A 24,467-nucleotide genomic window follows, 5' to 3' on the forward strand; every position below is an offset into this window, starting at 1 on the left:
GTTTTATGGAAATCATATAAATTTTCTTCGAGATGTAATATATTAAATAATATGCCTGCAATATATTAAAAAATTTATTATTAATAATTTTTTTATTAAAAAAAGAAATTTCTGTTAAAAACAAATTTAGTGATATCAGCTGTTTCTTGCACACACATAATGCAATATATATATTTCAGCTATAAACTAACATTATCTTAAATTGTCAATTAACAGATTTTAACTAAATAAGTTAAAAAAGAGAGGAAAAAATTAAGTTATTTAATCAATTATTTATTACAAGTAAAAATTTAATGTAAAAAACTTGATGCCGTTATAATAATTTTTATAAATTTTTATACATTTTATTATATTTACTACTCTATATATGTGCAATCTTTACTTCAACTGCGATGGTGGTGTAATGGTGAGCATAGTTGCCTTCCAAGCAGTTGATCCGGGTTCGATTCCCGGCCATCGCAGGTTCTTTTTTTTATTTTTTTAAAATATGGTCATAGGTATAGGAATTACAATAAGGCATAATAAGTGACTTTCAACGCGTGAAACTTACATTTACGACATATAATAATATACGTAATTATTTTTCAAGTACTTGATTCAAATTTCATTTTTGATCAGCAAACTTACCTATGAGATATAAATATTATCAAAGGTAACTAATCTTAGGACTTTGAAAATTCACTGTACGCTAATATTTTCTCAGAAAATATAATGGCCAAAGAAAAAAGTAATAAGCATAATTGATAACAACAGAAATGTAGTTATTCGAGAAAGAAAATTATTATATATATATATATATATATATATATATATATATATATATAATATTATATTTAGAAATATAATATTAGAAATATAATTAATATAATTAAATTTAGAAATATATTATTAGAAATATAATACTTTATACTACATAGTACATATAAAAGCAAATTATTTATAATATTATGTTTAGAAATATAAATTATATATATATGTGTGTGTGTGTGTGTGTGTGTGTGTGTGTGTGTGTGTGTGTGTGTGTGTGTATACATATAATATAATAATATAAAATATTTAACAGAATTTTTTTTATTCTTTTATAATTTATATTTCCCGTTACTTATATCGAAATACACAAGACATATTATTATTGAAGAGGTGTTTTCACATCTGCGATGGTGGTGTAATGGTCAGCATAGTTGCCTTCCAAGCAGTTGATCCGGGTTCGATTCCCGGCCATCGCAGGATTTATTTTGGCCATATGTTTATTGTCAATTTCTTTTTATTATCATTATATTGTAATTGCTGAAAGAATTAAATTTTTTATTGTAATATATATATAAATAAAATACATATTCCATATTACATAGGTAAAATACATTTTACAATACACAAAAAAAAATTCCGATACCGGGAATCGAACCCGAGCCTCCTGGGTGAGAGCCAGGTATCCTAGCCACTAGACCATATCGGATATGTTTCTACTTACTCTTGTTTCTACTTACTACTAACTTGTAACGTCAAATAACATGTGTATGTATTTACACATAAGTCAGAATTTAAAAACTTTGTACTCTCTCTTTTTATTTTTCAAGCAAAATTTTAAAAAGTATCATATACAAGCAATTTTCAATACACAAATGAAAATCAAATATTGAAATATTCATGCAATAATCATTCATGATTGATACTTTATGCTTTATTAAATTTTTTGCTAGCAAAAGTCTAAAGCAAACTTTGCAAAATCTATTTGAATATCTCGACTTGATTGATGAGGATACGTTCAATGCAAATTTATCTTTTTCTCCAGTATCTAAATACCAGGACCGGATTTAAAGGTGTGGAAATGCCCTGGGGCAATGAAAAGGTGGAGACTCCATTTTTAAATCAAAATCAAATAGAAATTTTTACGTTGTTTAAATAATTTATTGTGAAATAACAAGGTCAAGCAATATACATAGATCTTGTAAGTGTTGTATACCATTCGATAGGAAATTTTATTCAAAAATTTGTGTTGTGGAGGCCCCCCTCTTGTGGAGGCTCCTGGGCTTCAGCCCCTGTTGCCTCTCCCTAAATCCGACCTTGCTAAATACATATACAGAGTCCCAAAAGTCCCGGACCGGTCGAATATTTCATAAACTATGCACTTTAGAAAGAAATGTTTCAGGCAAAAGTTGTATGGCTTAAGGGGCCATCAAATAGTGGCAATGATTTGACATAGGAGAGTCATTTGAAAGTCACGTGAAGATCACCGTCAATTTCTTAAATGAAATCCCCTATTTTTTATTACATATTCGTGTAGCTTATCTCGAGAGCTTTCCAAAACATTCTAATTAAATATTTCTTCATTGAATACTTTTCGAGTTATGAAGCTTGAAATCATTTCTTAATTTTATATAAACCGTAAAATATCTAGTAAAATATTCATTTTTCAATTATCTGTATTTTCAATTATCTGTATATGTAACAATCGATTTGCGAGATGATCCTAATCGAGCATCGAGCCTTTCGATCCAAATGTGGGTGGAGGGGGAGAAGAGGAGAGGGGGAATCGTTCTCGCGCCACGATTCGTTCGCGTGCGAACCTGCGAAGCATAAAGTAACCCGCCGACAGTCGGAACGGACGGAATCGGATCTCAAGAGACCGCATGCCACATGGTACATGGTGCTAGCGATGGCTGACGAAATCGCGAAGCAGACGTTGTTGAATCGCGTGAAAGAGCAGGGCGAGGCGGTACGACGATTGAAAGCTGCACAGGCCGATAAAACGCAAGTACGCACTCATCCTTCTTTTTTCCCTCCCTCTCTTCCACGCAAAAATCTCGATGCGTTCCGTCATCGTGACAGATGTCACTCGCCTTTCTCTTTCTCCTCGTGCTCTGTTTCCTTGTGCTCGATTGCAGATTCTGTAATCTTATCCCCTTCACTCTCTTTTGCGAAATCGCTCGAAAACGATTTTCATCGAAGAGCGTTTCACTTTTTTCATGTTGTGTGTTTTTACACTTGCTTTCTTTTCACGTAGTTGAGATTCGTACTTTTAATTCACATTTCTTCATAGTATATTAAGTCTATTAATTCTTTTTACACTCCCTAAATTTCGTTTTCATTTTTCACATAAATTCTATATGCATAGCAAATAACCATTTTCTTCATTATTTTGGGATAAAGAAGTGGGAAAAATGTAAACAGATTATTAGCATTTATGATAATAGACATGATGTAGCACAATAGTAATTTTATTGATCAGATGCAAAGAATGGATTGCTTCCTTAATTTGTATACTACTGGTATATATTTCTTTTGAGAGACATCTTGTTTCTCAGGGATACAGAGAGCAGTCTGATATAAATGTTGAGTTAGAGAGCTTAAACAATGATTTTGCAAATGTCAGCTACGTGTGTGGTTGGTGGCCAACATCCAAAGATACCGAACTATTTGACAAATTGAATGTCATTTGTAACGATGAACTTGCAAGGTGGCCTTATCTAAACAGATGGCATGTTAACATGAAAAGCTTTACTCAAGAAGAGCGTCTAGCATTTCCTCTTGCGGAAGCACCATTCACTTCCCTGGCAGAAAAAATAGATCTACTAAAGATTACTCTCTATGTTACCAAAGATATGCTAGATAAAAAGGTGAGGCAGTCGGTTGCTTGCAAGCAGAGCTGCCATAAATTATTGCAACATTGTGAGAAACAAGTATTTGATTTCTCTAGCTAGAAGATTGATGATTGCATGACTGAATAATATGGATATAATTTATAGCAAACATTTTGAGAAATTTCTACAAAATGACTTATGTTTTTTGAATATAACTCAAATAATTATGTATATTTCTCAAAAATGTATAAACATTTACAACAAATATTTATTAAAGGAAGAATTAAAAATAATATTCTTAATGGTTAATGGCAATAATTAATGGTAACCCCTTGCTAGCTTGCTTACTGATATTATCTCTGCTGTTTGAACTAGTTTGATAAATCAACATTGAGGGGGCTTTTCTTCTCTTTTATTCCGGTTGCCTTGTAATTCCTTCACCCATTCGTGATGTTACGCCTGATATGCAACAATTCTTTCTCCATCGTATGGAAATGCAATCGCAACATGCTGATGTCGACTACGCCACAGGTACATTTTCGGTTATTGTACCCTGTCAAAACGAAATCGTCATCACATTCCATATATTAATGCATTTGTTTGCTTGTTCATAGATAGCGGAGGAAGTCTCCAAGTTATTGGATCTTAAAGCGCAACTAGAAAATCGTGAAGAAAATGGTTGTTCTCACAAACTCATCCTTAAAACGCCTAAAGGCACAAGGGATTATAATCCGGAGCAAATGGCGTTGCGATTGGGAGTATTGGAAAAAATAATATCAGTATTCAAGCGTCACGGTGCGGAGACCATAGATACACCTGTATTCGAGCTGAAGGTGAAGATTACTATTAATAATAGATTACTATTAATAATGCAATAATTTGATCATACTGGTCCCATACTGATTTTATTTGTTGCTGTGCAGGATGTTTTGACAGGTAAATATGGTGAAGATTCCAAGCTCATTTATGATTTGAAGGATCAAGGCGGCGAGATCCTCGCACTTAGATATGATTTAACAGTTCCTTTCGCGAGGTATCTAGCTATGAACAAAATATCCTCCATTAAAAGGTATCATATTGCTAAGGTTTATCGCAGAGATAACCCAGCTACAACAAAAGGCAGATATAGAGAATTTTATCAATGCGTAAGCATATACGCTAAAATTACTCTCCATATATATATTTTGTGTACGTTTTAATTAATGTTAATATTTTTTCAAGGATTTCGATATCGCTGGCCAGTACGATCCGATGCTACCGGATGCGGAATGTATTCGGGTTATGTCTGAAGCACTGCAGATGCTAGATCTGGAATCATATTTGATTAAAGTGAATCATAGATCTTTGCTGGACGGCATCTTTGCTGCATGTGGAGTTCCACAGAGCAAGTTTCGCAGTATCTGCTCTGCTGTAGATAAATTAGATAAAAGTCCATGGGAGGAAGTGAAGAAAGAAATGATAGAGGAAAAGGGATTAGACGAGCATATTGCCGATAAGATCGGCAACTACGTCTCCCAATCCGGCGGAATCGAATTGATAACCGAATTGAGAAAAGACAAAGAACTAATGAGACAATCTGCTGCTGTGCAAGGCTTAGATTCCATGGAACTGTTATTGAAGTATTGCAGTATCTACAAAGTCCTAGATAAAATTAAATTTGATCTGAGTCTTGCAAGAGGACTCGATTACTACACGGGTGTTATTTACGAAGCTGTACTGTGTGGTATGCATATATTTGTACATATATATATATCAATCTTTTAAAATGTTTTTCTGTATTATGTGAAATATTTCTAAATTATTGCAAAGTAATTTTGATCTGAAATATCAATATAATACTCAATATAATTTCTTATAGGTGATGGCATTGATGTGGGAAGTATAGCGGGTGGCGGCCGTTACGATAATTTAGTGGGAATGTTCGACAATAAGAATAAAAATGTACCTTGTGTTGGTGTGTCTCTGGGCGTGGAACGAATATTCAGCGTTTTAGAGGCAAGATTAGCTAACAAGGGCCTGAAAACACGCACTAACGAGATCGAAGTGTTTGTGGCGAGCGCACAGAAAAATTTGCATGAGCCAAGAATGAAGATACTGGTGGATTTGTGGGAAGCTGGAGTGAAAGCGGAACAATCCTACAAGAAAAACGCTAAACTCTTGGCGCAGTTGCAACACTGTGAGGAAAACAAGATTCCATTGGCAATAATCATCGGAGAAAGTGAACTAGCGAAGGGCGAAGTTACGTTAAGAATCGTCTCGAGTCGGGAAGAGATTCGCGTATCACGTAGCAATCTCATCGAAGAAATACGAAAGCTATTAAAAACATCGTAGCATGCCAATTATGGTTTTTTCGTATACGTGTTTCTCGCTATCGAGAGAAGAACATCAGTACAACAAAATATTTATAATGCATTTTAGTTTTATTCTCCATACAACTTGCACACATTGAAAAAAATTTATTTATTCACGCGCAAATCTATTTGTGTATTACTTTACATAATAGATCGTTACTTCGTCGAGTGATAAGTTCCTTGTCACCGGTATAGATGCTAAACTGTACAATAAGTAAATGCATGAAAAAGTGATGACACTTTATATTCGTGAATATATCACGTGGATAATTTCCATATGGGTAATTTTTCAACCAAATTTCTCCGGATTTTATAATAATAAATCATAATTCATAGCTTCCGAGCTATCGTCTGAAAAACCAAATATATCTTCATAATTTATTCTGCAAAAACTTAAAAATAAAACGTTACGCATTTCATGAAACATGCGCGTTCCTAACTTTATTACATTCAAAAATGTCAATTTCAAGATTTAGGGAAATATGATTACGAGTGACTGTGATAAATATGCAGTCACGAGATCGCTAATAATGTTTGAACTGCGATACGAGATATTAATTACTTCGACCATTCAGTATAATAAATTTTAATGTATTCTAGATTCAAAGATAAAAATTCTTTGATATCTGACAATCTCGATATATTTCCTTAATAATCTATTTAATATCAATTTTTTTCTAAGTAACATTATCTTATCATTAATTCACATTAAATATCGAGGATATGTTATTTCGTTATATCACAGTCTTCGATATACTTAAAAACTAAAACTTGCTAATTTACATATAATATATAAATTAATTTACTTCTAATAATTATCATCATTAATATTATTTTTTTTCTGTTTAGTCTTTCATAAAATATATATCTTTTTTCATTTCTCTAAAAAAATGTATTTGATTGTCTGAAGAATTAAATATCTTGTACATTGTACATGATAAAATTAATCTTCTGTAAAATTGATAAACTATAAAATTGCATCTTTTTCAGCAGTTTTCTATTAATGCGTTGTCTATTGATGCATCAATATAAAATTATATTTCTTTTCTCTACCTACATAATTTCTCCTAGTTCTTAAAAATTAAATGTAGCCTTTCAAGGCAAAATATGAATTCGTCAAATACTATAATAGAAGATTCTCAAAAACTAATATAAAATATAACAATATCATCTTTTATACATATATGTGGAGTCTATTTTAACAAAAATATTAATTATGTCTATAATATTGCTTATATCTTGGATTATTAATGTTTTAATATTTTTGACAACAAAAATCGACTCCAAATTTCTCTACTTTTAATTTTTAAATTCTTTATAGCCCGAGATCACTTTCTTCATTTCTCATGGGGTTTTTCAATTCTAATTTCGGTCAAGTCTGCATCTTTTGTTTGACCGGACCTTGTCATAACTCTGTATCGCTCGAAAGGATCGGTCATTGGTTTTTCTATCGTTGTTTGTAGCAGTGGTTTATAAAAATCTATCGACACACTAGGCTTTTTACTCGATTCTGGAAAATTTTGGCTACTCAAAAACGTCGCTTCTTGAGGTTCATCTAAATTATCAATTATACACATATCATTCTGCTTCTCCATTTTAAATGAAGTGTCCTTGATATCCACATTCATCTCTTGCATTTCCTTTTGAGCTGTTTTATCCAATGTATCATTTACCAATTTTTTATCAGGAGATCTTGATTTGTAAATCTGCTGATGAACTGATATAAAATTGCTATTTCCTTGAGATCTCTCATCTTTGAGTATATTTGAAACCTTGGATTCATTCAACGTCGCGGATGGCTCATCAGAAATCCTGAGAGAACAGGATTTAATCGATGAAGGTACGTTTTCCTGATTCCTCCACGAGGAAGTTTGCTCATCTTTCGAATTTTCGAGTTCATTTTTCGAAGTCATATTCATCTCCTTCGCCGGTGACATAATTGTTACTGTTTTCTGATTCAAATTGCTCAATTTACTAACGTCTACAAACTTGTTAGTAGTATCCATGGCGAGGGGGCTAATTGGATTAGTGCTTTTCTCGCGTATGTCGGAGTAAACATCGCTAAGACTGAATGCTCTAACGCGACGACGTAAATTCATTTGACTGATCTGTCGCTGTAGCATACCCGCTTTCCACCTCGGTAATGGTTTTGGCGTGTGTAATGGCGTAGATGCGCTTGTCGCATTCGGTTGCGTGTTGAGTTGAGCAGATCTTATGGAGAAACGTCGATTATCGAGCGGCTGCTTGATCGGTGATGAAATTCCTGGTGGTCCTTCCATGTTGACCAGCGATTCTTTTGGTGACACAGAAATGAAGGGTTCCATCGAGACATAAGGTTCTTGCAGATTTCGATTATCCATCTTCTGAGATAGTCGTAGCTAAAAAGATTCGCGTTTTATTAAATTTGTATGCTTACAGAAAAGTTGAAATTTTTCAGGAATGTTTATGAGGAATTTAACAATTATGAAATTTTTTAAATTTATACTTTATATTTGCTGTAAAAAAATAATAACTTCAACTTACCGATGACCGTAGTGATGCATAATCAGGCGGCGTGACCGAATTCACTGGAGTCTTCACCGGCCTCAAAGAGAATCTTCTAGGTTTCACAGCACTACTTTCCTTCCTCGTATAAGAGGTAGGTGTAGTGGAGCCGTTCTCAGTTTTAAGAGATACTCTTCTGCTGGACTGATACGATTGCGCTTCTGTAACAGTATTCTGATTGCTTTGAGTTGCCGAATCCGAATCAGGTGTATTCGGTGAAAACAGGGTGAACAGACTGGGTAGCTTGGGTGGACTCAAGCAGGCTGTTCCTAATTTTCTCTTGGGTTTAGCAACGCATTCATCGGGGATCGTTCCTACTCTTGCATGAAGAGCAGTCAACGCTCTAAGAAAATCTGCCAAACTCGTTTCTTCCAACAAATTGTTGTTCTCCAAATAATTCGGCAAATTGCAGCCAGTATGTGTATAATAATTCGGCGTTTTCGATATCGAATCGTAGTACGAAGGTAATGAATTTTCATTGAAGTATGAAGGTAATGGACTGATCGGATTATTCTGTCGATTGCTATCGTCCGTTTCAGTTACCTTCTCCGTAGGACCGACATCCGATGTCCTTTTACTCCTAAAGTGTTTCTTCCACCTGGGGAAGAAATTTTTAGGCGCGGTAATCGGCAAAGACAGTGACGGAAACTTCTTGTACGGCTTGTTATTATTGTTTGAGGGCAGCGAGGCAACCGTGTTGCGAGCCTTCATCAATTCCTGCAGCTTTGTCGAGGCTGCTGGGCCAGACCAAGTCCATTCAGTGTTCTGATTAACATCATCTTTCGCATAGTCTTTGGCATAAAGTCGTATTTCGCTGGCAGCTCTAGATCGAGGCTTGGCGAACGGAAACTTCTCGCCGCCAATTGTCCACTGAGTGTTGTTGGCCAGGCCTTGATCAATTGGTTTGCTTTGCTGCATCTCGTTCTGGGTGTCGACCTGTTTCAATTGATCCTCGGTTTGATCCCAGTCATCCCGTGGAGGAATGTAACCGAGAACATTTACTAAACGTGCTAATAATTCTGCTGGTTGCACTATGGCGTGTGTGGCAAACGTTGCAGTCTTGTCTATCCTTTGAAGATCTGTCTCAGATACCACGCGTGTCAATTGAGTCTGTACGAAATAATATGTAAAATGTAAATAATAATAAATATGTAAATAAATAATATGTAATGTTATTTAAGATATTACAATTTAAAAAGAGATTTTAAATTTATTTAAAAAGAGATTGTAATGTATTATTAATGCGTGTAAAAAAAATGAAAAAAAGATATAAATTGAAAAGATATAAATTATATGGAAAATAAATCGCATACCATTGGTACCACTTCGCTGTTAGCTCGTCGACGCGGATGTGGTATAGTATTGTCCACATATCCACCAATTATCAAATTTCGGAGGTCCGGGAAGCTATTGCTACGTGAAAATTTCGTCGGAGGTATTTCATAATCGCATTCGTCAACGTATACTCTCTGATAAGAAAAATGATAGCCGTTAGCAATCAATATTAAATAAACAATGAACATAATCAATGTGTAAACAATTTCATTAGTAATATAATATATAATATATTATGTAAAAAAATTTTTGATAATTAACATCTATGAATTCATCACATTGTTAAAAGCATTCGAAGTCAAAAAATAAATATTAAGTATAATTAAAAATAAAATTATGCTTAACAAGTAATTGATAATCTTATCTTATTATAAAAAACGAGTTCATAAAGATTTGAAGCATATTTATTTAGAAAGGAACGATATAAAGTGAAGAAAAATAAAAGTATTTTCAAGAAGAAATATGTTGCACAGAAAATATTTTTGCGACAAACGAAAATGTGTATGCGGTTGCTTAAGAATGTCTGGACCAAGTTAAGAAGGTCACTTACTTTGACCTTAGAGAGCTGTAACTCGTTAAAAACGCGACGCAGGTAGTTGACCTCTTTGTTAAACTCGTTCCAAATCTTGCTCTGCGTATGCTTGAGATTCATCGCTAGTTTATGTTCGAGCCTCGTGATTTTTTTGCTACGCATACCGCGAGCGATGAACGTCATTATCATGACGATGTAACCCAATCCGAAGGAGATCCAGATAATCAAGAATATCTGGTACATAACAAAGAATGGGCCGCTTCCCTTTGTATTGTCCTGACCTACGAAGCAGGGAATTGAAAGTAAAATATCTCTTCTCCATTTATTTTTGTTTTTTAAGCAAAAAAATTGCATTTAAAAGTAATTTCCCCAATAAATTTGTATTAGCTTTCAACTTCACAAAAAATTAATTTAAAAATATTAGCTTTGAATAACTTCGAATGATTTTGATTTAATTTTCATGGATATATATTCTAATTATACATTTTTTCATTTGAGTATTATTTTCTGATTTATCGTTTCTTATATTTCAATATTTTAATTGATTGCTGTAAATAAATAACTTTACTTTTTAATTTATGACTTTACTCTTTATTTATGTATGCAGAATTACTTACGTATTAAGATCTGCTTCCCACGTGAACGTGTAATGATTGAAAACATTTGTCTTTTAAAATGTAAGTTCGTAGATTGCTTGATTTGCTTGATTGATATATGTGATAAGAAAAAAAGAGAGAGAGAGAGAGAGAATGCAAATATCTGTGTAGTATATACTGTATATATTATATAGTATATATTATATATTATATATTATATCAATCAATATCAAATATATACTATGTCAATAATCAAAAAAGCTAATAAAATTTATCAAATATTGTACTCAAGTGGCCCACTATCATTAAATCAAATCGATGTTTAAATTCTGAACTTTATACTATACTCATCATTGAGGATAAAAATGTCTCGTATAATATAATAAATATATATCTCTCCAGTTTTTTCTCAAAAATAAATTAAATATTGATTTTAATTTTCTACAATTTCAAAATATCCAACGTCTTAAAATTTTTTGAACATTTCTCTCTCTCTTTCTCTCTTTCTCTCTCTATTGTTTACAGATATAAAACGTAAAATAAAATAGAATATTTCTTTAATCGCAAAAAATATTAATCTCATCGCATTATATTTTTATCATTATGCTACAGTTCAAATACATATTATGAATGATATAAATAAACAATACACCATTAAATGCAAAAATGGACATTGCATTTCTGAGAAGTGTCTTAAGAGCTTGCAGTTTTGCAACTCGTCACGCGGTTATAAACAAAATCTTAATGTTGAAAACAATTAGTCACATTCCGCGCATGTCCGAGAAACGATAAGATAGTATAATTACCCGCCACAAAATCACCAAAACCGATGGTCGTGAGTGTAACGAAGGCGTAATAAACCGATTCATCGTAGGTCCAGCCCTCGTAATGTGTGAATAAGAGCGCTGGGAAGAAGATGAACATGACGAAGCCGGGTGTCAGGTACATGAGAATCTGCGCGGCCAGGCCCACCTTGTGCGTCTCAAATGGCGTTGGTTTCTTAGAGGAATAATCAGACGGCGATTGCCCGTTTTTATAAGATTTGTACTTTTGATGAGCCTTGATAAACACTTGGCCGAAAAATTCACCCAACTGCGTTAACAGGATCCCGTTCATCGGGATGCCTATTAGACCGTAGAAGATCATTAGGATGCGGCTAAGCATATTTGTGGGTGCTAGATTACCGTATCCTGTGTAATAAATTATAAACTTATAATTTCGAAAAAATAAAAAAGAATAAACAAGAACAGATATCAAAACAAAGATCACACTAATTCAAGAAATCTAATAATTGAAAAAAGTATCTAAAAATTCCGCTTTTATAGAGGAAGAAAATGTTTGCGTGAAAAATTTTTTAGACATTTTAATTAAAGAATAAGCATTTTTTTCAAATTATTATGTTACCTAAATTTTTTTAATTGGGATATGTATAATTTTATTTGAAAAAAAGAGAAAAAAGGTGCTTATTCTTTAATTAAAATGTCTAAAAAATTTTTCACGCAAACATTTTGCTTTTTTAAAAATGTCTTTTAAGAGCGTCTTTGTGTGGTTTGACAGATAAATATTAATTAATTAATGTAAACAATAGATTTTGTAATTGCAAATAATTAATTCCAGAGAAAGAATGTCACAAAAATCCATAGTACAATCTCTTCAGATAAAAACCGATTCTTGATACATATTTAAAAATGGAGAAATTAATATCACATATTTAAAAATGGAGAAATTAATAAATTAATAAATAAAGAATTTTAGATATATGTTATACATTTAATTTTAATACTTTGACCGATACGTACCGATCGTACTGACGACTGTATAAGCGAAGTAGAAGCTGTTATAGAAAGTCCATTGAGGATGATCTTCCACATCGCTATTATTGTATACTGACTTGCCGCAGTATTTGGTGAGAATGTCGAGAATTTCATTTTGATCGTACGCAACACTGGGCACGTAATGCTCTCGAAGTAAGCCTGAAAAAAATTATACGTGTTTGAGATGCAAATTTACCATTGTGGATGATCTTATAATCTATTTCACAGCATCTACTCGCGTCCGCTGGGAGATAATCCTTCTTTCATCTTTTCGAACGAAGTCATTCGGATACAATAACGTGCTATCTTATCAGCTGATATTTATCATTTTATATTGCCCGTTTGTATAAATCTTCCCTGAACCTTCCACGCGCACAAATGCAAATCTGCAATCGGAATGCAAATCTCGCTGTATTAAGGCTAACAGAATATAAGCGTACAACGTATTTTTGTTATTATAGAAGAAAAATAAATAATTTTTCATAGTTATGTCTGTGTTTACATGTATTCATACATCGTAGAACACACACATACACAGATGGAAAAGGCAAATGTTGTGAAAACGGATATTGTCGTTTTCGGTTCGATTGCGATAATTTTGACGGGAGCGGTCAATGAGATGACAATTTCGTAACCAATCGAGCCTCCTAATGACACTGACACTGGCCGTCAACTCTAACGATGATTCTTTAGTTCGCGACATTGTCATCAACGGGAGCTATTTAAATACTGCCCTTTCTTGCATTAACAATAATACCGAACACAATCGTGCATACAAAATCCAATGACATCAAACAGTCGCGACGACTTTCCGGCTATTTATGAAATTACGGTTACAAAAGATTCTATGTGTTTGGCATAATTACATTCTTAGTGATTTTTGTAAAGTTTAATTCTGTCAAGAATCCAATAACTTAAGAACTCTTAAAAGAACTTAATTTAGCAAAAAAAGAATCCAAATTTTATATAAATTCTGAAAGTCGCGATTTCGAAGTAGAATCAAAATCGAATATTAATATGTAAGATTTTATTATTTTTTATGATCAAAAATATCTATAAAATAATGTTCCATTATTTGTAATTTTTATATCTAATATTCGAAGACTCGAAAAATATCCAATATCAAAAATCAATACACTGGAGAGACTTATGATTTGTAAACATTCTAGTCTTATCATGCTTTGGCATATTTAAACTTCTTATTTTAGGACCAATTTATCGTTGCTTCGACATATTTAAACTTTTTATTTTAGGAACAATTGTATTAAATTGAACGGATTTTTTTTATATCTGTTTATATTGTGATAAAATTTACGATTTAGAAAGCGACAAGCAATCATCCACTTTCAAGGCTGCACTGGTGTAACTTCGATCAATGACAACTGTCTTGCTTTAAGACGCTAGATGCATAAGATATTTCGTTAGCAAACGCATATCGGAAGTTTCAAATGTTTTACACGCTGGACTCGTCTTCTACGACCGTGTGGTACCAAGCATTAATTGCATTATTATCACTGAAATCTCGAAACGTATCGCAAGTGACCGCGTAATGATCAGCTGATTAATGGCGAATACATTAGACAGACACGATAACCCGATATCTTCATGCTATTAAGATATTTTTAAATTAATATCTAGCCCGACATACATGACTATACATTTTGACGATAATGTCAAGAGTATTTTTCCGCTTCAATAAAGCTTGTTAATTAAAATAATTTTCAAAAATCAGAATGCTTCGTTATTTTATTCCTACTATTAATAATGAATAATAGTATATAAGCGTGATTTATATAGAATGCACGTGAAATGAATTCATTTCTCCTTAGCTAATTGTCAAGGTAGTTTACGTTTGACGCTAATTTTGAACCTTTAACATTAAATATGTTTGTATTCTTTGTCCTCGAATTATCATAATTATCAGAGAAAAAATAATTATCAGAAAAAATTTATCAATTTATTAAGTTAAATTTTATGAAATTATTTATCTACATTTTATGAAATTATCTATTTATCAGTTTATTTGAATTTAAAAATTGTACTTACTTTTTAAAAATATAATTTTTAAAAAATCCTTTATATTCTCACAATCATCTATAATTAAAGTATTAGTCATGCAACATTTTCATACAGAAGTTTATTTTTAAAAAGAAATTGATTTTCAAAAATCGATTGAAAAATGTAAATGAAACATAATCTCGAAAATCGATTTGCGGTGTCTGTCAAATAATACATTAATGCAATTGCGCCGATAAATATGCAGAAATAATGATTTCTTGATGAATTAAAGACGACGCGATTTTCGCGCCAGATAATCGATACAGAGAAAGTGATTGTCGTTATCGTTCTTACCGTTAATCTTTTCGCGTTCTTCTTTAGCTAGGTCGATCCTTTTGCTCTCGAGAGGTCTTTCGATGCAGTAGAAAATAGAGGCGCCAAGCAGCAGGTACGCAAGGAACAACATCAGCAACACCAGCCATTGCTTCTTGGACATTCTCGAATGCTGCCGGCGAGATATTGAAATCTGGCGTGAATCAGACAATCACAAGGGGATGATGGTTCGTTAGATCATCAGATCGATTCATCGGATTCATCAGAGATAATCATAATGTCTTTGGTAAAGCGACGGAGTTACGAATGCGTATTCTTTACATGATTTTCGGTGGTGAAGCTAAACCAACATCACAAGTGTCACAAGCGCACTAAGGTTCTCCCGCGAGGAGCGGCTCTCTTTTACAGTTTTTTCGTACCGATCGTCGTGTCGTATCGATTATCACGAACTCTCACGATGGCAATGTTATCAAACCGCTGTCCGATATCTTCGATCCGTCGAGAAGTCTTTCTACCGATCTAGACACTACGTCATCATCGTAGCTGCACCTCGCTGTTAAGTACCCGGAAAAACTGTGATTAAAAAATCGCATGAATTTGATTGATAGATTGATACTTGAGAAGGAAAAATATGCAAAAATTTAAATTTACATACACGAGAAAAGAATATTACAATCACAGTATTAATTTAATTTTTTAAATCAATAGTATGTTGGAGTAAATGTTGTACGAAGTAATTGATTCATCGAAAATCTCAAAAATAAATATCATACAAGATAAATTAAAAAATATAAATTAAATAAGTCTACAAAATTCGCAGCCCATATTTACCCGAAACGAGATTCTATCCGGCGCACCTTCGACGGCGAACTAAAACCCTTCCTTCGACAATGTCTGGTTGCGCAATGCGCTCGGTCTCTACAAGCGAACACCATATATCCCACCGGCCTGCCTGCCGATCGTGGATCGTAATAGCGATCCACGTGGATCGTAATAGCGATCGATTTTTGCATTCGCGAGGATAATTTACGGCGTGAAACAACACAGACGTGTCTCTTTCTCAAGTTCACATTTCCTGTCTGGTCTCATGACTCGTGCCGGTTTAAGCGCATCATATGCGAATTTGCATAAACGCATTGCATAGTAAATAGTATAAAGTATTCTAGGATTGGCGGAAAGTCATATGAGAGTTGCTTATTGTGAAATCGAGAATTAATTTTTCGTTTAGCGATGTAAAACAAAAAATTAACATTTAATCTCTAGTTAAGAATCGAATAAAAAAGCTTGCTAAATTAAGTTAAAAGATAAGCGTATATCCACTTCAAGTTAGAGACGAAATAATATTTTATATCAATTTAGAACGTGGCGCAGAAAATTGACGTATAATATAATGACGTACAATATAATGAAAGAAAAAATGTGACAATAGTCGAGCAATTTGTCCTCTTATGTGTATATAAGATATTCATAAATATAGTTTATGACGTACGAGGACTACAATGTCTTAACATGTCGATCATTATTTGCTAATAATGTCAATGTGGACGTCGCTTGTTTGTACTCGCATGAGAAAATTCACATTCGCTGCGAGCAGAGATCAGGGGCTCCTCGCAACGAAGAAACTTTACAATTCAGGCCCCTTTCCGCGCAAAAATATCATTCGGTCTTCTTGAACAAAAGAAGAAAATATTAATAAAAATTGAAGAATATTAATGACAAAAATAAATAGATATTTTTTGCGAGAATGTATTCTATTTTAACTGAGGAATTCATTCTTCGCGCTTCGCTTCGTCCGAGAATTACCAAGTTACTGGGCCCCTTTGTGTTTCACTCGCAATGAAAGAATAATACGTCAAATGTCGCGAACCTTCGGCGACGTTAACAACTATACATCACGCTAGTGTCGATTATCGCTTCTAATTGTCGAGATAAATTTACGGGCGCGTTTCACGCACGTCAATTTCCTTTATTCGCGAAATAGCACAAATGACAACCAAGTCACACAATTCTTTCCTCGAATAAAGTTTATTGGTAATACTTATAATATGTTTAGTTAAGATGAGAAATATGATTCACCCCAAAAATAGATAGTACTAAAGATAAAATGTTATTACTCCTTAATTAGTTAAAGCAAAATTGTAACAATTTGTCTCATACTATTTTTTATTTAATGAAATAATTTCGAATTTTTAATAAAATAATTTTATAATATAAAAAATGCAAAAAAGGATACAAGATATAAATTCAAAAAGCCGAGAATAGAAAATTGCAAGTGCGCACCTTTAAAATAAATTAAACAAAGAAATACGCAAACAAATGTTTAATATAATAATACTTATTCAAAAATTGAAAAACTTTATCTAAATGAAATTTTTATTTTAGGAAATATGTATTATATACACATCACAAATTACAACAATTTTTTTATGGCAACGTGAATTGATCGCCTTGTTACATTACTTCTGAGTAATTGTATTTAAAAGCTTTGATTGGAGTTTATTTTATGTCATTATACTCTAATTTATAGAGCTATTATGAAAGAGCTACTGCGTCAAACCATTTTAAACTCATTCGCCTTTATTTCTCAGATGCAGAGATCTCACTTGGTAACAAAACTACAATACTATCGCATCTCATCGCAATTCGGCAATAATTTTATGAATCTTACGCGGAGTCTATAACTTTGAAACATAAATGACACACTTTGATGTGAGCAGGTTGAAATGATTAGTTGAACAGACAATGTTTTACGACGGCGTTTTAACTCGAATAATTTTATGGCTGTTAACGGTCACTTAACAACTGTTATTATCTTCCATTTACTGCTCACGTCGTGTCGGTCACGGTTGCGGTTAAAATATACCGATATTAATGCACGTGCGGTAATTAGTCAACAATTAATGTATAAAATAGTTTGTCGAGAAAAAATATGAAATATTAATCATGTGTCTCCTACCTATCGCACAATTAATTAAACTGTAATAATTTTACATCTTAGAAAAAGATTGAATGTTAGTATTTATTACAATAATTATTCATTATTAAACGATTATTACAATACTTATTCATTATTAAACGATTATTACAATAATTACTCATTATTAAACGATAGTGTCAACACTTTAAAATAAAAAGATCATAAAAAATTGTACTTTTTTAAAAAATAATTTCCTTTATACTTAAATTTTTATATATATTAATCTCGTAAAATTAAAATATATATATATATATTTAAAAAATAAATTTTTGTTATTAAATTATCCTAAAATATTAAATAAGATTAAATAAGATTAAATTAAAAAATCTGAATACCGCCATTAATTTGAAAAGCTTATTTAAAAGTAGTTTTGTGACTTCTTAAATAATATCTGACATCCAAATAACGCTCGTTTCTTTATATTCAAATGAATAATATTACAAAAATGATGTATTCTTCAATAAATCATGCTATTTTCATCATATTAATTAACACAAACATATGTCCAATATAAATCATTTAAGTCGATTAAAAAATGTGAGACAGTAAATATCACAAGATAGCATTACGCGTAATCGTAGTTATATAGCAGCAATCGAATTACAGAAATCGTAATTATTGGCTAAGAGAATTGATAGGTTCTTTTTTGTTTTAACACTTCAGCGATAACGTCATGATTGACACTGATATGTTATCAATTATTTTTTCACATTTCTTGTTTCACATTTTCCATTAATCGATACACGGCTACCGGATTTAATAACTTTTAAGCATACTTTCGATTATTCTTCATTTTAAGTATATTTTTTGTGAAAATATAAATTTGTATCAGAAATTATATTATTCAATAAATTAAATTTAATATTATTTTGATTCGATATAAGATATAGATAACTTTGAATTTGCAAGCATTAACTTTCATTGATGCTAAATGTAAAAAATTACATATTTTAATAAAATATATATTAATGGAATGCAATAATATATATATATATATATATATATATATATATATATATATATTCATTACGTAACATCGAATTATTTCACTTTACATTAATATAGTAAATAATTATAAAATAATACATTCTGTCTGGAAAGCATATTTATAAATACATATTTATCTAATTATATATTACACGTTGTAATATTAATCTATCAATGAAAGTAATATTTTTTATCAAAATAGATTATTCATTATCAATATAGTACGTAATCAATTTTCATATGAATAAGAGATCATCTTGATATTAGATATGATATAATAGATATCTGAATTCAAATGGATACATATTAAACGTGAATTCTTAAAATGATAACATTTAAATACATAAAAAAGAAAATGTTCAATATCAACACAGTAGTTAGTTTCTAAAAAATACTATTTCCTTTTAATCCTTATCAGCTTATTTAATTATTTGATACTCACTTGTCTTCTTGATTACATACTGTTCAAATTCGTACCACATATTTGCATTAAGTCGAGTAGCTATATTTTATAACAAGATTTGCAACTGGGATATTTTGAATCATTTTTACACAAGATAAAATTCTAGAAATAGTAGCATAGAAATTAGTTATTATTGCCCTTGTCAATAAAAAATTAAATATTATTTGTAGGATTAACGGATCAACACGGTCGAGTACTTGGTCGAATGAAGACTATCCGTAATCGAGAGCAGCACTATGCGAAAGATTGTGAGATGGTGGGAGGATCGAAAAAGATAGTTTATTCTTTAAAGTTCATTAAAATTATCTTCTTAACAGTTTATCTTATATATTAACAGTGTTCATTAAAATTATCTTCTTAAAAACAGTTAAAAATATAGAAAATAGAAAAATATAGAACTAAAAATATAGGCGCTATAAAAATATAGAGAATAGAAAAAATGCTTTTAATATAAATTTAAAAAATAATTTAGTAAACTTTTTCGAGATATAGTATATAAAAAAGAACTAAATAAAGATTACAAAAATCGATGTTTTTTTAATTTGTTTTTGATACCAATTATTTCAATCGTTGGAGAATACATCTACATTATCTGTTGCCTTTTGTGATTTAGCTATGTTAATGATCTATTTAATTAGCATGATCAAACGCAACGTCTCTCTTTTTAGCTATGAGAATTTGATCAGAAAAAAATATATGGAAAAATCTTATTTGAAAAGAATGCAATATATATATCTAAATGACATATATATGTCATATATATATCTAAATGACATATATATCTAAATAACACAGCTTCTAAATTTTAATTTAGATAGAACTTCTTCATTTTTAAATATATTTTTCTTAAAGTTTAAATCGTTGAACTTTTTATTTCAATTATACTCATTTTCAAATTTTACAGATATATTTTGTAAAATTAAAAAAGCAATTTTTAATTTGAAAAAATGAATATATTAGAAACGAGATACAATACATATATTATTTTTGATATTTTTAGGAAATATATTTGTGCATTATATAAATATTATATCCATTTATTATTATAAAGTATGTCATCACACATCTCTTCTTCAGTTTCTATGTCTCTTGTATTATCTTATAAAATAATAATATAATAAAATTAAATTTCTCGGCATATTGATTGAAAATGTTAATTAAAAATATCTATAAAAAATATAAATGTAATTCAACTAGTCTAATTATATGAGTGTGAAAAAAAGATTTATAATATTATAAAAATACCATGTACATATTCGGTAATTATAGATAGAAAAAATGTAATATATAATAATATATAATATGTATTTTTCTTCACGCTCGGGCGTATTTTCAGATAAGGCACTGCCTTTAAAAACATAATCAACAGTATAAATATTAATTTTCTTTATATATTTCCTTTAATCTTCTTTTCTTAATCTTACCTGGCTTACACCCATATGTTTAAAGTATGAACTGATATAATTTCGCTGAGAGATCATCAAATTCGATCCGTAAATGAAAAATAACACACGTATATTTCTCTAAAGTCCCTTTTAGCATATTTGTTGATTAAACATTGAATTATGTCAAATAAATCTTTACTTAGGCTATAATGACTATTGAAACAATTTATACCGTAATATATTAACTATCACACTCATTACGAAATGCTTGACACTATCTTATATTTCTGTTTGATGAGTTTATGAAACTCGGATGAGAAAATAAAATTTGAGCTCGCAGCTATTATCACGTATTTGCTTATTTGATTTTGCTCTGGTATTAAAAAAAATATATGCATGAATGTTAACAAAATCGTTAACATTTAATGCTCATGATATTCACACATAATGATATACGTCGAAAAAATAATCACATATATATCATATTTTCCGCTTTTAGTATTAATTCCAACCAAATTCTATGTCTTCGATCTTTATATTCAATCCTTCAAAAGTTGTATCAATGCCAGGATCATCAAAACTTTCATCCAGACCAATTTTCTGCATTTAAAATTTTGAAATGTAAAAATATTTTATTAATAGACTTGTTATGTGCAAATATAAAATTTTCTACAAACCTGTAATGTAGCGATTTGCGAAGAATCGCTCACCAACAAAATTTGTGGTTCCTTATCATTTATATCATCAATCATTTTAGAAATCTGTATTTGTTTATCTTTCCCAAGTGGCTAGATTTAATTCAAATCAATTGTAATTATCAACTATATAATTGTGAAGCGTGAATAACAAATAATAAATGGATTTTTGCATCATACTTACAGTTTCTTTTGTAATTTTTTTTTTATTTTTATTTTGACTAGAAAGTTCAAGAGAATCTTGCAAAAATACATCAGCACTATCGTCACTATCAATCAATGCATGATTTGTTCTTTTGTGACACACCAGCGAGCTACTTTGTCGATATCTTCTAGAGCACAATGTGCATTCAAATGGACGTTGTGGTGTATGTACCTAAAAAGATACAACATATCTAGAGATAATTTTCTTATATATACTTAACCCCAATGCATATTTGTATTTTTAATATCAATAATAAATAATAGATTATTATACATTATTAGCATTCTATAATAGAATAATTAAGAATACTTACAAGGTGATGTTTATACAGACTAGAGTATTCGGTAAATCTTCTACCACAATTTTCTATGGAACAAACATAAGGCTTTTCACCCGAATGTATCCGTATATGATTCTTGTAATTTGTTGCACTGGCAAACGCCTTACCACACATCGGCTGAGTACATTTATATGGTCGTTCACCAGTATGCGTTCTTACATGAACCTGACAAACAGATAACATTTGTCATTAAATTTTGCGATTATAAATATTTCGATTAACAACAAATTTTATAATATTACCTTTCTAATATTACTTGTAGTAAATGATCGGCCGCAACCATCAAATGGGCATACGAATGGACGTTCTCCTGTGTGCGTTCTCACATGTTTTAATAAATCGCCTGATGTCTTGAAACTCTTATTACACGTTCCATTCGTGCACTTATATGGTTTTTCACCTGTATGTGTCCGCAAATGTGCTTTCAAACTGTATCCTGTTGAAAAGCTTTTCTTACATTTTGGATGCGTACATCTATATGGTCTTTGACCAGTATGCGAACGCTCATGAACCTATCAAAAAAAGAATTTAATTTATGATTACCAATTTAGATATTATATGTAAAACAATTTGAACAATATTTCTATAGTAATTTACTTAATTTTGTCTACATTACTAATATTGATTTTATTAATTACCTTGAGATGATGGGGTGTGCTGTAAACTTTTGAACATCCTTCTCTAGGACAAGGATATCTAATCTTTGTGTCAGACAATTTGTTGACTAAGATCTTGGAATCTTTCTTTTTTAATTTCCCATCTTGAATTTCCCATAAATTTTCACCAAGATCCATGTGACTAGCTACCATAAATGTTGTTGTGCCATTGATAAATTCGACTTGCGAATATGTGTTTTCTACATTTTCATTGGAAGCATCTTCAGCTTGTACAAAAGTAGCTGGATCTAATTCCAATTGAAGAGCCTTGCCCTCCCCAAATTCTGACAAATCTCGTAGTAATATGGTATTTCCATTTTCAAGCGTTGTTTGTAATGTTTGCGTCTTGAAATCTGAATCTATAAATACATAATATGATTTGATATATATAAGAATATAGATATATTTAAAAAAGTAATCGTTTCTTTAAACATAAATTTCTTTAAAAAAATTAATTTTTAAAAAAATTTTCTTATCTTGGATAGCATGCAAAAAATAAATTATTACCAACCAATGTCATTGAGATTATTTGTAACAAAAGCTTGAGTTCCATCAGGCAATGTAATAGCAGTCACCATTGTACCGAGCAACTGATCATCCAACAGAAGTTCTTGCACTTGACTCGCATCGTTCCCAGTACCCTCATTTATCATAACTGATAAACATTCCAAAATATCCACAGGATTATTCTGAAAAAGAGTCACATATATATATTAAAAAATATCAAAACATGTATACAATGATCCAAATAAGATTGTTGCAGGATATCTCCCTGTGCACACCTCAGCCTCGTCCAAGATCATCTCCTCCTCTTCTTCTTCCTGACTTGCGATGCAGTTTGGAGGATCTGCACTTTGCGCCGACATAATCTCCTACGACTGTGCCACAGCTGCGAACAGACAACATTTCTCGCTGATAGATGCCGAACAAGAAGAATCCCGTTTTATCCTGCTCGCGATCTTATCCTCCCTTCAAACACGCGCTAAATCGCATGATATATTTTTACCGCGCAAATCGCATCAAATGTCACGCAATACCCGATCCGCGATTAACCAGTATCCTGACAATTACGTAGTTGTCATCGACATAAGTCGATGACATATCTACGCGCGACTGACATTTCGCAGAAACGTCAAAACACGCAGCATCGCATGTGTTCTCCGGACGAACCCGCGGAAGCCAAATTATGCACCGAATCGCGTCTCGTTTTGCGAGATTCGCCATCTCCAAAAAGAAGAACCGATACGTCGCGACGCGATGAACGAGACGAAAATACACACGTGGCTGCGCGAAATGACGCAAGACGAGGCCATGAATGAAGCGCCCGTTCGTTCGCGGTGAGTTGAATTTTCGTCGGCCCCCCGTAACGCCAGTACATCACAAAGAATCTTGGGAAATATTACCCATAAACTCGGCCGCCCGCGAAACACCTCTCGCGACTAGCGCGCGACGATCACCGGAAACTCCGGCGACGGCCATTTTGTCGGCGGCGCGAAACGCGCGCCTTCTGATTCGGACGTTCAAACATTCGAAGCTCTTCGCCCGTTCTTTTGCGTTCTTTTCCAAGAACAATTTAAGAAAGTAATAACTGAATGAAAAGAAGTTGTGAGGAACTTTCCATAAATTCCCTCTTATTTGAAAATAAAATACTATTAATAAAAAACTGCACTTTCTA

At 31.9% G+C, this 24,467-nt stretch overlaps 3 protein-coding genes and 3 non-coding genes across 14 annotated transcripts; 3 read left to right on the top strand and 3 right to left on the bottom strand.

Annotated features, from left to right (window-relative positions):
* The first annotated feature begins 389 nt into the window (after positions 1–389).
* Positions 390–461, top strand: Trnag-ucc. The gene has a single exon. It is a non-coding gene; the product is annotated as a tRNA-Gly (tRNA).
* A 693-nt stretch (positions 462–1,154) lies between these two features.
* Positions 1,155–1,226, top strand: Trnag-ucc. Its single transcript has one exon. It is a non-coding gene; the product is annotated as a tRNA-Gly (tRNA).
* A 158-nt stretch (positions 1,227–1,384) lies between these two features.
* Trnae-cuc lies at positions 1,385–1,456 on the bottom strand. The gene has a single exon. It is a non-coding gene; the product is annotated as a tRNA-Glu (tRNA).
* Positions 1,457–2,550: 1,094 nt separating this feature from the next.
* Positions 2,551–6,208, top strand: LOC105250478 (histidine--tRNA ligase, cytoplasmic). Of its 4 annotated transcripts, none has more exons than XM_011256597.3 (6): positions 2,551–2,755; positions 3,306–3,617; positions 4,196–4,414; positions 4,505–4,726; positions 4,803–5,304; positions 5,440–6,208. In XM_011256597.3, exons 1-6 carry the CDS (start codon positions 2,645–2,647, stop codon positions 5,910–5,912), a joined length of 1,839 nt encoding a protein of 612 aa, XP_011254899.1. In that variant the 5' UTR covers positions 2,551–2,644; the 3' UTR covers positions 5,913–6,208. The 4 variants fall into 4 exon arrangements, with proteins under 4 accessions (XP_011254899.1, XP_011254900.1, XP_011254901.1 ...); XM_011256599.3 differs by lacking the exon at positions 3,306–3,617 and adding an exon at positions 3,957–4,112 and having other exon boundaries at positions 2,568–2,755; XM_020027307.2 differs by lacking the exon at positions 2,551–2,755 and adding an exon at positions 3,957–4,112 and having other exon boundaries at positions 3,479–3,617.
* Positions 6,209–7,104: 896 nt separating this feature from the next.
* Positions 7,105–19,746, bottom strand: LOC105250476. Of its 5 annotated transcripts, none has more exons than XM_025406619.1 (9): positions 19,491–19,746; positions 15,916–16,002; positions 15,106–15,657; positions 12,739–12,912; positions 11,746–12,129; positions 10,362–10,624; positions 9,790–9,945; positions 8,456–9,586; positions 7,105–8,310 (listed from the first exon to the last, which is right to left on the bottom strand). In XM_025406619.1, exons 3-9 carry the CDS (start codon positions 15,245–15,247, stop codon positions 7,270–7,272), a joined length of 3,291 nt encoding a protein of 1,096 aa, XP_025262404.1. In that variant the 5' UTR covers positions 15,248–15,657; positions 15,916–16,002; positions 19,491–19,746; the 3' UTR covers positions 7,105–7,269. The 5 variants fall into 5 exon arrangements, with proteins under 5 accessions (XP_025262404.1, XP_019882867.1, XP_011254897.1 ...); XM_020027308.2 differs by lacking the exon at positions 19,491–19,746 and having other exon boundaries at positions 15,106–15,277; positions 15,406–15,657; positions 15,916–16,316; XM_011256595.3 differs by lacking the exon at positions 15,916–16,002 and having other exon boundaries at positions 15,106–15,277.
* A 905-nt stretch (positions 19,747–20,651) lies between these two features.
* LOC105250475 (zinc finger protein 76) lies at positions 20,652–24,252 on the bottom strand. 2 transcript variants are annotated; one of them, XM_011256590.3, is made up of 9 exons: positions 24,196–24,252; positions 23,575–23,681; positions 23,304–23,481; positions 22,775–23,151; positions 22,379–22,648; positions 22,110–22,301; positions 21,776–21,967; positions 21,574–21,684; positions 20,652–21,496 (listed from the first exon to the last, which is right to left on the bottom strand). In XM_011256590.3, the coding sequence occupies exons 2-9, from the start codon at positions 23,656–23,658 to the stop codon at positions 21,398–21,400; spliced, it is 1,503 nt and encodes a 500-aa protein (XP_011254892.1). In that variant the 5' UTR covers positions 23,659–23,681; positions 24,196–24,252; the 3' UTR covers positions 20,652–21,397. The 2 variants fall into 2 exon arrangements, with proteins under 2 accessions (XP_011254892.1, XP_011254893.1); XM_011256591.3 differs by lacking the exon at positions 24,196–24,252 and adding an exon at positions 24,073–24,178.
* Between the last annotated feature and the right edge of the window lie 215 nt (positions 24,253–24,467).

The sequence above is a fragment of the Camponotus floridanus genome, unplaced genomic scaffold (genome assembly GCF_003227725.1).
Source record: "Camponotus floridanus strain SB8 unplaced genomic scaffold, Cflo_v7.5 scaffold15, whole genome shotgun sequence".
Taxonomy (NCBI): Eukaryota; Metazoa; Arthropoda; class Insecta; order Hymenoptera; family Formicidae; genus Camponotus; species Camponotus floridanus.